The sequence below is a fragment of the Nelumbo nucifera genome, chromosome 1 (assembly GCF_055504915.1).
Source record: "Nelumbo nucifera cultivar China Antique chromosome 1, China Antique-T2T, whole genome shotgun sequence".
Lineage (NCBI taxonomy): Eukaryota > Viridiplantae > Streptophyta > Magnoliopsida > Proteales > Nelumbonaceae > Nelumbo > Nelumbo nucifera.
This window is the reverse complement of record NC_142649.1, coordinates 185,380,448-185,397,647: the sequence shown is the minus strand read 5'-3', so window position 1 is coordinate 185,397,647 and position 17,200 is coordinate 185,380,448. Positions and strand designations below refer to the sequence as shown.

Genomic DNA, 17,200 nt, shown 5'->3' with positions numbered 1-17,200 from the left:
ATAATGTGCAAATAAAGCTGCATTGTTAGGGTTAGCAAATGGTTCATTTGGTTAAAAACCAAATAGAATAAACCAAAATTTTAAATGAAAAACCGAACCGAAGCCAAAATAATTGAAACCGAAATTTTCGATTCGGTTTTTTAGTTATTTCAATTAAACTGAATTTCAACACAATATATATTTTAATATATAGGATAGATATTATATATGTATTATATACTATACAATCTATAAAATAAATTATATATTTTAATATGTAATATAAAACAAAATAATATATTTTATACATATTTTTTTGGTAAAAGATGATCCATTACTAAGACAAAAAAACTGATAAAACAAACTAAACCAAAATTTTGGTTAATTTGGTTTTTCGGTTAACTGGATTTATTAACTTAAAAGCCAAAACCAATATTTTTGTTCGATTTTTCGATTTTAACCAAATAATGCTCACCCCTATGCATTGCAATCAAGCGCATTCCTAATAAGACATATCGAGTAACCAATCATTGATAAACAAATTTAGTGTTCCATACACTTTTTTGAAATGTGCTACAAAATGGAACTCTTATCCACACATGCTACAAAATGGAACTTGATGAAGGGTGATTTGGCCCAACCTGATAAAAAGGGGACACGTGGACACGACCTGACCAAGAGATGTCAACTCAGTTTGACAAGATCAGTTCATAGCAGTTGAGCTTGCGTATTCAATCACCTCGACACAAAAGCCGCCTCGGCTCAAGGCTCACCTCGGAGCAAGGCCACCTCGTCGCAAGTCTCACCTCGGCATCGAGGCACCTCGGTATCCAAGCCAGTTTGTAACTAAAAGACCGAAGTACCAGTTCGGAACCAACAACTCGAAGTGCCACGTAACTGACTCCCGCGTAACCAACTCTAGAGGTCTCTCCAACGAATCCCGAATCCCTCGAGATCATGATGAGTTAACAGACCCCGACTTTTTCGGGATCACGATAAGGACTTATCCTGACTCCGTCGGAATCGAAGATGGAATGAGATAAGCCTTACCTGTATGCTGTTCCTTCGAAAGCGGAGCGAATTCCATCTCCACATCCCGGATACCCCGAAACTCTTTCGTGTGCCCCACGAATACTCAACTATATAAAGGCTCCAACCTCGATGGCATAAGGTACGCGTGATTTTTCTGCTCTCTAGTTCTCTACATTCTCAAAGCTCTTCAACTCTAACCAAATTACTAACTTAAGCATTGGAGCGACCTCACCGGGTTAGCCACCCCCAGTTCTCTGATCTTATTTTGCATATTTACTTAGCTTGCCGTTCGACTGGAAGCCAAATCACCCTCCAGTAGGGAGGAGTCAGATCACGCTACCCTAGTACCCCCACTTACCAAACTCCAAAACTAGGGGTACAATTTTGTTGGATTAGGGTTGGGATTTTGTCAAATCATCAATGGATCCAATCCAAAGATCTTTAAGTCTGAAATAATGTAGAATGTTAACCAAAACCATTTTGAGTTGCACTCATATCTACAAGCCCTCGTAAGAATGGGGGGGTTTCCATTTTATAGCACATTACAAAAAGGGAATGAGGATTTAATGGCGTTTTTCTTAATGGCATTTATATAAGCGCCACTATATATTATTTATAATGGCGTTTATTAAAAATGTCACTATATCCATATCAAAAACGCCATTATATGCAATTTTAAGTGTCAATTATTAAAATGCCGTTAAAGATATATTTAAATTGCCGCTAAATATATGGTTTTTAAGTGGCATTTATTAAAATGCCGTTTAAATCAGCCTTAAAAGTCATTAAATATTAGCATTTTTTGTAACCATTGATTCCACTTCTAGATCAATGGTGTAATTTAACTTTCATTGGAGAAAATATATACAACAAAAATTGGCGCGTGGATAGCAATTTCTTCCCGCGCCCATTCTTCTTCTCTCTGGCAACACATTTCTCCTGCTTGTATCTACCAAAACCGCATTCATCAGGTAAAGCGGACGTAAACGTCAAAGGGGTAAGAAGGCTATGAGGGGAAGAGGTAAGCTCTGATGTAGTGTGTTCGGACTGAGAGTTGGGAAGAAGTTTGTGTTTTGTTGTGTTTTCTGCGTTCTTTTGAATCAATGTTCAATTGAGGGATTTAATTTCTACGTGTTCGGCTGTGCATGTCGAAGGAGCTTATTTTTTTCACTGTGCTTTTGGATCAATGTTCTTCTCTCCGGCAATGTTCGGATGATGTAGTGTGTTCGGCTGTGCTTTTGGATCAATGTTTTTCATCAGAAGCCACCACAGCAGAGAACCCTAATTTTTTCGCTCAAAACTAGTGTGTTATTCTCTCCGGCAACGCACGTCTCTTGCAAGATACATTGAGTTCGGCTGTGCATGTCGTCATATCTTCAGCCATTGTCTTCTGATGCTTGAAAGGTTAAGTACTTTAAGCAGCTCTCGCGAGGTCCTAACCGACGTCACTAACGAGGCTGATGCAGCGCAACCGTAGCTTTAAGGAGCTGACCTGGCGTGGCCCGGCAGCCTGGCCCTGGCGCGACCTGGCTACTTGGCCCTGTCGCGACCCGGCAGCCTGGCCCAGGTGCGAACTGACGAACCGATAAAAGGCCTCGGCACTACGATAAATCTCAGTCGCCTCATCGGCATGGGCATACAAGTCCTAGTCGCCGGGCAAAATCAAAGATTAAGGAGAATGGATTACGAGCCGCTCCCACAGCCTTAAGGCTAAAATACCACTTAAGACCTGGTCACCTCTTTGACATGGGCAAGATCAAGGAGAGTGGACTACGAGTCGCTCCCAAAGCCTAAGGGCCAAAATACTGAACTAGCGAAGACCTCCTCACCATATAAGATCCAGTCGGCACGGGCAAAATCAAGGAGCGGATTGGAAGTCGCTCCAAGAGCCTAAGGAATTGAAATGACGCTTACGAGCTCATCGAATTATTTATTCTGGGCCAAAAGGAGAAATCTACTCCCTTTGTCAAGTTACTTTCGGCTCGGGAGTGGGGGGGGGGCAAATGATGAGGGCAGATTTGGCTCTCCAATGATATTGTGACACATGACACCTCAGAACAACTAGGTGACACCCAAAACCACTTTGGCAACAACTTGCCTTAGCCAAGTTGATGGTGTCCCACCTGGCGGCCTGGCCCAGGCGCGAGCTGGCAGCCTAGCACAGGCACCGACCTGGCGGCCTGGCCCAGGCGTGACCTGGCAGCCTGGCACAGGCGCGACCTGACGACCTGGCACATGCGCCGACCTAGCGACTTGCAAGACGTGCTCGCCGACGAATTCGGCATGCATATCCAAACACTCCCACGATCCGTGGAAGTTGGCCCACGTGCCGAACGATCCGGTGGGTGGTCAACGTGCATGGCGATTACCTCTAGGAATCTCGAACCACTTAGACGACCTCGCAGAAATCTCGGATATGGTGCGTGAAGCCCATGCCAAACAATGCCTATATAAAGGCACCAACCCCAATGGCAAGGGAGCAGGCAAGCAAGTAAGCAAGTTCTAGCTCTTAGACTTTGTGATTTTTAGCTCGCAGTCTACTATGAGAGTACTGACTTAAGCATCGGAGCGACCTCGCCGGGTTAGCCACCCCGGGTCCTCTGACATTTGGTTCCTTGCAGGTCTCTAAAGAGCAACGAAGCTCATCACCTCAGCTCGCCACCAGGCAGCTCGGCACCTAGTCAGCCCAGCACCTCATAGGCATCCCTTGCACCTGGTCAGCCCGGCGCCTCACAGGCAGCTCGCCACCTGGTCAGCCTAGCACCTCACAGGCAGTTCGGCACCTCATAGGCAGCCCTGCACCTGGTCAGCCCGGCGCCTCACAGGCAGCTCACCACCTGGTCAGCCAGTACCTCATAGGCAGCTCGGCACCTCACAGGCAGCTCAACACCTAGGCAGCTCGGCACCTAGGCAGCTCCACTTCAGCCTCAGAGTCATCGGCCACTTGGAAGCAGACCAAATGACGAGGCACTTAGCCAAAAGATTGATACATGATCAAAAATCGATTCATCAGCTTGCAAGATACATTTTTGTTTCATTTTATTTTGATTTTTGTGTGTTTTTTGGTAAAACATTTGGGGAGGGTGTTGGAAACATGAATTTTAGGAGATAGATGGAAACCCCTATTGGATGCCATAGGAAGACAAAAGTGATGAATTCTGTTTTCCTTTTTCTTTCTTCCTTGCAAAGGATGCATTGTGAACAACTTGTTAATCATCGATGACAGATTTAACCAAGTCAAAGTAGAGGAAGGCAAACTTAGGTATTACTCTTCTTTTGTTAGAAACTTTCTGATGTAATTCATATTTTTTAAGGGTGGTGATTTAGGGTTCTCTTAGTGCCCAGAAGCAAGAGCTGTAGTAGGGGTGATCATTTCTAAATGCTAACCCAACCAACAAGTTTCCAGGCCTGGACCTGGGTTGTGTGTTCAGGGTTGGCCTGGGCCTCTTGAAGTATGTGCGATCATATGTATGTATTAAGTGTGTTTTTGTGTTTATTAACTTCAGACCCTGTTTTTCTTGTAACAAATCCCTTTGGAATGTAAGGCTAGTCATCAATCTAAGTTCAGCTTGGTATCATGCGTTTCAAAATAAAAAAAGGATGGATAGTATTCTTACTGCAGATCACTTGAAGAAAAGGAGATTCTAGATGGCAAGTATTGATTATATGTGAACAGAAAATGAAGAAGACATCAAGCACTTCATATCTCTTTTAGTGTGGCTGTAGTTAACATTTGAAGAAAAGTATAGAAATATTGAGAGGATGTGTGCTTATATTTCACCAATGATGGTCAACTAGGTGTTAATTCAACATTAATTTTTGGAAGTCTTAAGAAATTCTTTTGGGTCAAATTTCTGGTCTAGTTTAAAGATGAGTCTGTTCTTGTTATTAGAAAGTTTAAGTAGTAGGTGTTTTGGTTTCTTGTTTTTGCTTGGGTATGAAAAGCATTATGCTGTCCATTTATGATGTCATCATCTCCTTTCTGTTTTTTTGGTGAAGCCTTATCACCTTCGTCCTTTGAGGGACTCTTACATTCTGTTTTCTTCTTAATAACATTAGCTTTTGTTTTATTATCAAAAAAGGTAAGGACCTCAAACCACAAGTGCTGATAATCATGGTTGCATCCAATGAGTACTCATTGATATTGATATAAGGTTGCAAGGTGTCACTGTTATGCAATCTTTACCTGTATCAGTTCCCTTGGTTTATCAAGTTCAACTTAATGCTTTTGTCAATAGCAAGGCCTCCTCAACATGACTAATATGAGGGATTACCAGATGACATAATTCCTTTTTTTCCTTCATAGAGGTTATCTCCAGCCAAAAGACAACTTCCAATTTCCAAATGCTCCAATAAAATGGATCAAATGCTACTGCTATCAAAAACAGATAAAACAGTACTAAGACTAAACACATCCCAAAAGCCCTCCCAAATGGGTATTTAGTCACTAAACAATGCATCATACCAACACTAAGATTGTTTAAAAATGGTGGATCGTTGGCCGGTGACTTAGTCTGCTGTATCCTTCATGTTTGTAAAGAAATATTATTGAAGAAAAGTGCCAGTAAGTAGTTACTGAGGGTATTGATAAAAATAAGCTTTTTCTAAGCAAAAAATAATAATAATAACATAGATAGCAAAGGTATGGGCTCTTTGCTCCATCAATTATTACAGTAGGCTCGTGCTTTTGACCCTAATAGAGGTGTTCCAAAATTGGTCCTCCCATTACACACATGGAGAACACTTTTGCTCTTCCCCCCTATTGGAATTCTCATGCAGCTTTCTGAATTGGCCACATGTTCGGTCACCTAATCTCCCCTTCAGTCTCTCTCACTCCACTTTGAATGGGAGCTGCTCTCTGGTGACAGTTGAGATTAACAGAAATGGCTTAATTTTTGGATATATTTCAGGGCTACATATAAAACCTATATACCCAATGAGTAGCAGATGGAGGAAGAAGCATGTGGCATGGTGTGTCTCTTGAGTCCATAATTAGGAAAGAATTGTTTATATTAAGGCTTATTTTATTTGCAATGCAATTTCATTTGCACTGGTATAAAAGTATGGGAATGCAATTTCTGATTTATCTTTGTTCTGCTTGGTTGCATTATAAATGAAATAAAATTAAAATGAAACTTGAAGTGAAGGTGGAATCTATCAACCTTAAATTCATAATTAGCCCAAAAGTGGACCTACTAAGAAAGAAACCCTATCTTAAATTCATAATTAGCAAATTAAGGGGCTAAGAACCAAGATGCTTCTTAGCATCAGGGAAGTCTAAGGTGGAATCTATCAACTAGTGGGCCTGTGAATTATGGGCCCCATACTGATTTGCAATTTCTCCTGCCCCAGAGACCCATATGAAGACATTTACTCGAGTAAGGTTTAGTTTTTTGAGACCACCTTGATTCACTGAGGCAACAGAATCCACCATGATTAATGAATTAGATTGTCCATGGGATAGATTAACTTCCTTTTTTCTGTCTTCTTTTAATCTGCAGTGGTCCCTAAATGGACCAGCTTCATAAGAGACTGATCTCCCATGAGGCTAAGTATTGAGTAGAGAGCTCTCACCTATAGTCAACAGGTTGGAATTATTTTTGGCCAAATGATATTGCCAGGTAACATTTTACTATTGCCAATTGACAATTCCACAATGTACTTTGTACTTTGTAAAACATTATTAGAAATTTAAACTGGAATCTTTAACTAGTTTAGTTTTGTGGGGTCAAGAATTCTGCCACTCATCTTGACTTATTGCTTCTTTCTTCTGGCCCAAGTAGGAGGTGTCCTTCTATGATGAATAAGTCTATTTCTTGATGCCTCCACCAACTACATTTGGAATAGTAAATTGACCTTTGCTGCTGCAAATTCATTTAGCCTGCCCATTGTTCATTTTGTCTTATTGTCCATCTCTGTTTAATTTTTTTCCTTGTACTTAGGTTTCAGAAGAGGATTAAAAAGTTAAGACAGTGGTTTGATAGGTTAACAAAGGTAATAAGGTTCTAGTATTTTCAGATATTTTCATGCATTTTTCTGATTTTCTTGCAATGTCTGCAAAATTTCAAATATTTTCATGCATTTTTTGGTATTTTCATGTATAATTGTCTATGGCTTTTTGCATTTGTCACTTATCAACATAATATATGTTGGGTTTGTCTTTTGCATCATGCCATTTAGGTATTACCATGAGAAAAGGCAAAAACCATGCTAAACATCCTATGAGCACTCCTACTAGGGGTAGTAATCAATCCCAACCGAGCTCTAGCCATCGAATTGAGGCCCAATCGATCAGTTGGCTCTCGAGATTCTTCAAATGGCAGTGGTGTAGGAGGTGAGTATATATATTTATATTCATGCTTTTTTATATAAATTTTATGCTTGTTTTTCCTAATTTTAAACATATGGATTTTTTCATGTTGTTATGTCTTTTACTTTTACTAGACAATAATACCTCACGTAAAAGAACTTGAGGACCTATAAGGTGTTTGGACGCATGGACATTGTCTGAAGGAAAACAAATTCCTATTGAATCAAACAAATATACACAATTTATTGGAGATACAAGTCAGAAATTGATTACCTTTATGGGCATGATGGCAAGAAATGGAAGTTTAGCACCAATAATATATAATGATTGGAGATCTATGCCTAAGGACAAAAAGGAGGAAATGTGGAAAATTATCAAAGTATGTTAATTTAAAAACTACAATCAAATTATAAGTATTTTTTACGAATATTTTGACACATGCAATTAATTAATAAATACATATGATGCAGGAGAAATTTGATGTTGATGACAGTAGTAAATCTTGGGCAATAAAATCTATTAGAAAAAAGTGGAAGGATTGGAAGTGCATCTTAAAGAAAAGATATTTTGAAGTAAATGAAAATGTGGAAGGATTGGAAGTGCATCTTTAAGGACCAATTGGAGCTGCTCATTCGGTTTTGGAAATCTGATGAGGGTGATGTATATAATATTTTTTTAATTATACTTAATTTGTAGGGTTTCATTTGTACTCATTGGATTTGATATGTTTACAGACTCATAGTGTGAAAAACAAGGAGAGCCGTGCAAAACAAATTATGAGACACATTATAGGCACAAAGAGCTTCGCTAGAATAAGAGAGGAGGTAAATTATACAATAGTTTGTTATTAAAGATAAATGATTCTCTTTTAATTAAGACTTTTTTTACATGGGAACAGTTGTCTAGGAAAAGTAATGGAAAGGAACCAGTAGAGCTGAAATGTTTATTATAACACACACACGGAAAAATGGTTCAATTGTGGACCAAGCTTCAACTGATATGATTGTAACTTAAGTTTAAGTATTTCTTTTTAATCATCTTATTAAAAATTTTATTTTCAATATTTCTTGTGGTTATTTTGTTAATTGATTAATTAGAAAGTAAACATGCCATTTTATTATGGGCGCATTTAAATGAACAAATATCTCAAGAAACTGAAGTTTCTGAAGAAGAAATTTTTACTCACATCATGGGAAAAGAAAAATATGGTCGTATTCGAACATATGGGTTGGGACCATCACCTACTGATATATGGGGTACAACACCTGGACGTGCAGAGGCATTGAAGATAACTTCAGAAGCTCAAAGGGAATTACTAGCTACAAGAAAATCATCTGATGAGAGATTCAATAAGATGCAAGAGGAGATGCTTTGGTTACAATCCATTGTGGCTCAATTACAAGAGACGTTGGCTACAATGGCATCCAATTGCCCAAGTCCGACGGCCAATCAAGTAGCTGCTCCTGTATTTTCTATCAGTGTGAATAGGCAATCATCAATATCAAGTCATGTAGCACCATCTCCCGAGGTAAATATGATCTAATTTTAAAAGAAATTTATATCTTGATTATCAATTTGGTAACATCCTTCTTTCAAAATTTTAATGGAAGGTTGTCTTGGCTCCACACATTATAGACAGCACACAAGAAAATAATGTGCAAGCAAGAAATTTGGAGGTAGTTGAGCATTTAGTAAGAAAGTTACTAATTAATTATTATTTTAAATATTTTGCATTGATGGATATTGGCTTTTGGTAGGGATCAATGCCAAAGAGGAGAAAAACTGTGAATAACTCCTGCCATAGGGTTCTTTCGAAGAGTGCTTCAAAGCCAGAAATTACAGTGGCTCAAGGAACATTACTTAATAAGAATTCATCTACAAAAGTAGGAGGCTTTGAATTAGGTGCTGCTTTTTGGGAAGTACATGTAGAGGTCCCTTTTGTGGTTGAGGAGCCTTTAATGAGGCCTTATGGATGTTATCGAACAATTGGGGATGCTGTTGGTTCAAGTGTTGCTTGGCTAACTTCATTGGTAAGTTTTTTTTTTCCATTGAAGTTTAGTTTTCTTACTTTTTTAGAACCTTTGATTTACTGATTTTTATTTTCTTTTTGTAGGTTGTAGACATGTGATCTTTGGACAAATATGCACTAGGAAAAGTTTTTGGTTCAACAACAAAGTAAGTCTACTTTTTCTCATTTTATCACTTATTGGAGCTACTCCTTGGTTCCTTTGTTTGACTTCATTTCTGAGTCTATTACGGTGCCATACACATTTCTGCCACAGTTTCTGGATGGAACCTTTACATGGTTCTGCCAAAAGGCTTAGTCTTGTATCTAGTTCACCTGTCTGATAGTTGAACCAGAATTAGGTAATGGCCTCCTTCATAAATTTCTGATCACAAGAATAAAATCATCTCTTCTGCCATCTACAACAAGAAACAATCTCTTGGCCTTTTTGCCCAAGCATATGTTCTACAAGCTCAGTCTCCTCTTATTAATATTACTCTATTGTCATGGAAGAAGTAAAGAATGGGTCTGGTTGGTTTGTGATCGGAATTGGAATGGGAATCCCTTGGGATTCGATCCCAAGTCTCTGCTATGACCAGAAGGAGACCTTACCAACCAGAAGATTGGCACCTTGCCATGTGATAGATTTATATGGACCATAGTGGGATCACATTGTCATGGATGGGTTAGCTAGAATGGGGCTAATAGGACTGAAATGTGTAGTGGGCCTTCACAGTTGAAGCGAGTCAATTGAGAGTGTGTGTACACACACACACACTCTCTCTCTTTCAATTGATTCACTTCATTTTGTTTTGATGTGCATCCCATACTCTTTTTTTGTAACAACTTCTTTCCTTCTTTACTAATCATATCTTTATTGTCACTTCCCCCAACTAATGTAGAGTCTAGTAGATAGAAAGCAAGGTTGATGGATACCCTTACTTCAAAATCCAACAAAGTATGTACCCAATTTAGGGGAATATCCAGAGAGTAGTTGCTGGTTTTCTTCTAATAGCAGTGAACTACTATAAAATAACAGAGGAAAGGAGAAATTACATGTTTTTCTAACTCTAATTTCAAGAGGAGGAAAAAAAAGGAAAAACTGTAGAGAAGAACAAAAATTGCTTCCTTCAATTCTGCTATTCTTCCAAGTTTACATGTATATATAGAATTCTTCAAAGCTTTTACTGAATAGAAATTTGGCAGTTACTAAAACTGCACCGGGTTCCTGATTATAATCCTAGAAACGCCCAAGAATAGAAAGGAAATAGAATGCTTAGTTGCTGAGTTGTATCAAGCACGGTTCTTGTACACCATTGTATCTAAGTCTAATTCAGATATTTTGGCCTTTTGGGTGAGGCCAGGCCAAAATACACCATTGTATCAAGCACAGTTCTTGTATAATCATAAATGTATATGTGCACATAGGGGCAGGACTTAGCTGGGCTCAATTTCAGGGCCCAAAGTGAATTCAAGTTGGCTTGGACTGGCTCCGGTCCAAATCATGGCCCTGGAGCTTGTGGGCTGGTGTACAGAGGCTTTTACATGAAAGATGATTCTTCAAATAATATTTAAAGCATGGTATTTATAAAAGAAATCAAACAGGTAGGTACTTATGTCACAATATAAACAAATACCAGCTAAACATCTCATCGACTATTATGTAGTATGGGTCAACACTTGCTGGGCTAGAACCCGACCTGACCCAGCTTAAATGGGCAAGCATTAAGAAAGGTCCTTAGGCCGAAACCAGGCCTAGTCACTGCCTGGACATATATAATAGGGTAAATGACAAAGAGCCCCCCTGTATTATAGGGTCAGTGATAAAGACCCCTGTACTTTAATTTGCAACAAAACCCCGGCCCCCTGAACCATCCAAACATTTCTGTGTCTCATTTTATATTTTACTTTGAGACCTGTTCCTGATCATATATGGTTATTTTGTCTGCAATCCTCTCTTTCTCTCTCTCTCTGAACAGGGCAGGATTGTATTTTCAGAACTAAAATCCTATTCTTCACATAGCTTTCCAAGACTTGTAATCTTTTCATCTTAAAACAATGAAGGAGGTATCTAGAATCTGAACTCAAATAACCCAATGATAATTGTGAAAGATCAGCCAAGGAACCAAGGTGTACTAGTGGTGGTACTGAAAAGAGTTGGCTTGAAAAGAATCAATGCATAGCAGTAGATTGGAATATTTCAATTGCTCTTCTTGCTGAATTTACTTGATTCAAATCTTCATTAGCATGCTTCAAAACATTGACCGTTTGTGAGTGGTATTGTTTCAACTGCTCTTCTTGGAAATTACTTGATTCATTTCTTCAACGTATTTGTGAAATTTCTTATGCCATGCTTTGCTTGTTACATTTTTTTTTTTCTTTTTTCTGGTTGACATTAGTTGGATGCCAATGGAGAAGACTTCAGCATTACTCGATGAGAATGTTTTCTTGAACATGCAAGAAGGCATCATTTAACTTTATTTGTGAACTTGGGTAAATCTCAAAAAAAAAAAAAAAAAACAATTGTTAGGTTCAGTTTGGCTTTACAAACTGCGTCATAGGCTCATAACTAAACAAAATCCACACAACAATATTAAGGCCATTCTCATTCCTTCTGTTTTTGCGTGTCAAGTGATTGTAGCATCTGGGATCTCTCTATGATTCCACCTATTACTGGTTTTCTCTTCTATTGAACAGTCATATGACTACTGATTAAAGGGAAGCAGGGAATGACTGCCATTGGTCCATTTTCCATGTTAATCTGGAAATAATAAATTGGTAGCAACTTATGCTACTTTCACATGACTGAAAGAGAAGTATCATTTAGAAGGAAAAGTGAAATTATGAACTAGTAAATCCAGGGTTTACATTTTGAACCTTTAATTTAACTGATTATTTATTGTCAACATCTTCTCAAGGCTGGACTAGAAATTATCGCCCAAGTTAAAATGAAGCCCTTCTGGGTAATTGGTTCATAGTCTTGAGAGTTCAACTGTCTGGTTAGATTCAGTCTTCAAAACAGTAATATGGGCTCATTAACCATCCATCAACAGTTACTGACAAAGCTGTTAAATCTATTCCTTGTCCTCTAATAGCAACACTCAAACATAATTATAAAAAAAAGCAACATTTAAAGAAAAGTGGGTGTAGTTATATGCTTGTAATCCTTTTCCTACTCATGGAATTGTTCTGGAAGAGTGGTTATATTGGTAATTTGGCATTGTACTTTGTTTGGACAAAAGCTGGAAGTATAGACCAACAAAGTGAAGTAATTAAAAATCTCCAAATCATTAATATACAGAAATCATGTTACACAAAATCAACAATGGGAATGGCTGTTTACTAACTATCTAACAACTTCTATTTGGCACCATATGAATAAACTATCTGGAAACTTCTAAACAGCCTCACCCAGCATGTTGGTCAAGCACATAAGAAATGGTATCAAAGCCTACCAAGTTCGAACCATAGTGAGGGCTACCTGGGAGAAGGGCTCCTTAGAGCAGAGTGAAAGCTTTCACAAAAAGGGCTACCTATTGCTAGAGTGAGAGCTGCCCAAGCAATGCAAAGTTGCAAACTATCTTGTTTACACTAAAGTTATCTGTTAAATGGAAATGGGTTTTTGAAAAGAAAATTGGTAGAGCAGAAATAGATTGGAACTTGGAAGAAAAGAAAGATCTATCTAGTTAGCTAAACCAGATTGGAACAGTGATTTTTTTTCCAATTTGTAGCTGTTTGTAGTGCTTCTGAATATAATATATTTCTGAATTTTATATATTTTCTGGGCTTTTGTGTAAATTTTAAGGTTTCATTTAGTTTGGACCTGATTGGGCCCAATCCAGTCAATTTGCATTTCAGTTGGACCGGATTGGATTCGGTTTGTATGGGGTTTGGACCAGATTTCGTCCAGTTCATTTTTAAATGGACCAATGATGGACTAGATTAGATTGGACCAAATCCAGTCCAATTGACACCCCTACTCTCTAAATAAGGTGAGAACTGTTAAAGATACAACCATAAACTTGTATGCTGTTCTAGAAAAAACAAATAGTGAAAGCACACAAAATAGTCCATTTGTAACAAAGGTATAATATCTGTTATATAAGATCTTTCTCTACTTATCTATCTCTTAGCCATCTATTATTAGATCCAAAGATATAATATTATATCTAGTTTTTATTAACAAGATGTATTTGTTTTTTCAGGAAATTGTTAACATGGAGGGTATTGAAGATGTATACTTTGGAATTTGACGAAGACTTTTGGACATCATAGAGCGAAATGATTTTTTTGTTATATTTTTTGTTGGTTCTTGGACTATCCATTATGGATCTATGATCTGAAAATGATAGTTGTATATATAAACATTTTATGATAAATTTGTTTTATATGAAAATGGTTTATTTGGTTAAATTTCATAATTATTTGATTTTTTAATTAAATATATAATATGCATTTGATTTAAAGGGCGCGCATGATGAAATTAATATTTATTGATACAGGTCCATTTACCATTATAAAATAAGCAGCATCGTTTTTGTTGCTTCATTTTATTATTTTTTAGCATGCATGTATGCTATTTAGTGGCGCTTGTAAATGCTACTAAATCCTAAATGAAAAGAATGATTAAGACTTTTAGTGGCAATTATAAATGCCACTATACCAGTTGCTATTTAGTGGTACTACGAATTGCCACTAAATGTGCCAATTAATGCCATTACTAAATTCAAAAATGGCATTTGAAACTGTCACTAAAGCATGAATAAAATGCTATTAAAATAGTTTTTATGGGCGTTTATATAAGTGCCACTAAAATTTGGATAAATGCCATTAAAAGTAAGTTTTATTGGCTTTTATTTAAGTGCCACTAAAAATTGGATAAGCGCCACTGAAACTTTTATCGACTTAGGTATCGGTGGCGTAATTTGTAAATGCCGCAATAGCCTTTAGTGGCGTTTTTACCTATTTTTAGCGGCATTTTTAAATGCCGCTAAAAATCATTTTTCTTGTAGCGAGGGAAGTTGTAGGGGTGCAAGTTGGGCTAGGTTAAGTCAGGTTGAGGTCAATTTAAATTTCTACCACCAAACTCTAGCCCTATCAAAATCTACTACGAATCACAATAGGTTTGTTAATAAAAATCCAAAATCATGAAACCAACAACAATAAAAACACAAACTCATAGAACATAGATGGTAGGATCTCTGATTTGTTGTAGCAGAGACATGACTAAACCTCGCTAATTCGGTTTTTCAGCTAACCGAATTTCTAAACCAAAAAACCAAAATCAAAATTTTTTGTTCAGTTTTTTGATTTTAACCGAATGATGCTCACCCTATGCAGTGTAATCAAACACATTCTTAATAAGATGTATCGCGTAACCAATCATTGATAAACACTTATAGTGTTCCATACACTTTTTTGAAATGCGCTACAAAATGGAACTCTTATTCACACATGCTACAAAATGGAATCCTACCCTAGTACCCCCACTTACCAAACTCCAAATCTAGGGGTGCAATTTCATTGGATTTGGGTTGGGATTTTGTCAAATTATCAATCCAAAGATCCTTAAGTCCGAAATAGGGTAGAATGTTAACTCGAACCATTTTGAGTTGCACTCATATCTACAAGCGCTCGTGAGAAGGGGGGAGGGGGTCCATTTTGTAGCACATTCCAAAGAGTGGTCTGTTTCCAAAGTTTGGATCACCTAGGTTTGGATTGGAGTCTCGTTTAGTGAGGGAAGTTATAGGGGTGCAAGTTGGGTTAGGCTAAGACAAGTTGAGACCAATCTAACTTTCTACCTTCAAATTCTAGCCCTATCAAAATCTACTATGAATCACAATAGGTTTGTTAGTAAAAACCCAAAATCTTGAAACCAACAACAATAAAAACACAAACTCATAGAACATAGTTGGTAGGATCTCTGACTTGTTGTAGCGAAGACCTTGGACTAAACCTCGCTACCACCAGGGTTTGGGGGATTTAAGGGGACGGGATGGACTTATTGGCACTGATGCAAAACTATGATAGGCAAATTTTAATTTACTTTGTTTGACTGAATTATAAATAAAGTAAAATAAAACTTAAAACAGAACAAAGTAAAATCCCAAGCAAAATTAAACCATAACTTGCATTATTTGTTTTCTTTCTTGCTTTTCTTTTGCACTCACATGCATTCATACCGTGCAAATAAAGTTGCACTGTTAGGGGTTAACAAATGATTTATTCGGTTAAAAGCCAAACAGAATAAGCCAAAATTTTAAATGAAAAACCGAACCGAAGCCAAAATAACTGAAACCGAAATTTTCAGTTATTTTAATTGAAACCAAATTTCAACACTATATATATTTTAATATATATGATAGAAATTATATATGTATTATATATTAAAATAAATATATATTTTATACAATGTATGTAATAAATTATATATTTTAATATGTAATATAAAACAATATAATATATTTTATACATTTTATATATGTGTTTTTTTAGTAAAAGATGATTCATTACTATGACAAAGCAAAACAAAACCATACATATATAATTTATGTATTAATATGTATAAAATATCAAACATATATAATTTATGTATAATATGCATTTTTTTGGTAAATTATTTGTGTTTGGATTTGTTTTTCTTTGTCTTAGTAATGAATCATCTTTTACAAAAAAATTACATATATAATATGTATAAAATATATTATATTGTTTTATATTACATATTAAAATATAAAATTTATTATATACATTGTATACAGTATATATTTATTTTAATATATAATACATATATATATTATAAATAATAAAGTTTGGTTAATTCAGTTTTTTAATTAACGGAATTTCTAATCCTAAAAACCGAAAATAAAATTTTTTGTTCGATTTTTTGATTTTAACCGAATTATGCTCACCCTATGCATTGTAATCAAACAGATCGATTCTTTATAAGATGTATCGCGTAACCAATCATTGATAAGCACATATAGTGTTCCATACACCTTTTTGGAATGCGCTACAAAATGGAACTCTCATCCACACATTGTACGGAATGGAGCCCTGCTCTAGTACCCCCACTTACCAAACTCCAAAACTTGGGGTGCAATTTCATTGGATTAGCGTTGGGGTTTTGTCAAATTATCAATGGACCCAATCCAAAGATCCTTAAGTTTGAAATAGTGTAGAATGTTAACATGAACCATTTTGAGTTGCACTCATATCTACAAGCGCTTGTGAGAATGGGGGGAGGTCCATTTTGTAGCACATTCCATATAGTGGTATGCTTCCAAAGTTTGGACCACTTAGGTTTGGATTGGAGTCTCGTTTAGTGAGGGAAGTTGTAGGATTGCAAATTGGGCTAGGTTAGGTCAGGTTGAGGTCAATCTAAGTTTCTACCCCCAAACTCTAGCCCTATCAAAACCTACTACGTATCACAATAGGTTTATTAATAAAATTTCAAAATCAAGAAACCAACAACAATAAAAACACAAACGCATAGAACATAGTTGGTAGGATCTCGAATTTGTTGTAGTAGAGACCTAGGACTAAACCTCACTACCACTAGGGTTTGGGGGATTTAAGGGGTCGGGATGGACTTATTTGCACTGATTCAAAACTATGATCGGAAAATTTTAATTTACTTTGTTTGATTGAATTATAAATAAAGTAAAATAAAACGAAATAAAATCCTAAGCAAAATTAAATTGTAACTTGCATTATTTGTTTTTTTTCTTCATTTTTTTTGCACTCACATGCATTCATACTGTGCAAATATAGTTGCATCGTTAGGGGTTAGCAAATGGTTTATTTGGTTAAAAACCAAACAAAATAAACCAAAATTTTAAATGAAAAACTGAATCGAAGACAAAATAACCGAA

The 17,200-nt window shown here is 36.8% G+C and overlaps 1 protein-coding gene across 9 annotated transcripts; it reads left to right on the top strand.

Annotated features, from left to right (window-relative positions):
• Positions 1–1,867: 1,867 nt before the first annotated feature.
• LOC104596073 (uncharacterized) lies at positions 1,868–13,739 on the top strand. Of its 9 annotated transcripts, none has more exons than XM_088895600.1 (9): positions 1,868–3,502; positions 3,633–7,005; positions 7,192–7,345; positions 7,456–8,145; positions 8,599–8,849; positions 8,932–8,997; positions 9,079–9,351; positions 9,435–9,496; positions 13,532–13,739. In XM_088895600.1, exons 5-8 carry the CDS (start codon positions 8,676–8,678, stop codon positions 9,447–9,449), a joined length of 528 nt encoding a protein of 175 aa, XP_088751726.1. In that variant the 5' UTR covers positions 1,868–3,502; positions 3,633–7,005; positions 7,192–7,345; positions 7,456–8,145; positions 8,599–8,675; the 3' UTR covers positions 9,450–9,496; positions 13,532–13,739. The 9 variants fall into 9 exon arrangements, with proteins under 9 accessions (XP_088751726.1, XP_088751722.1, XP_088751721.1 ...); XM_088895596.1 differs by having other exon boundaries at positions 1,869–7,005; positions 7,456–7,700; positions 7,792–8,145; XM_088895595.1 differs by having other exon boundaries at positions 1,869–7,005; positions 7,456–7,976; positions 8,056–8,145.
• The last annotated feature ends 3,461 nt before the right edge of the window (positions 13,740–17,200 follow it).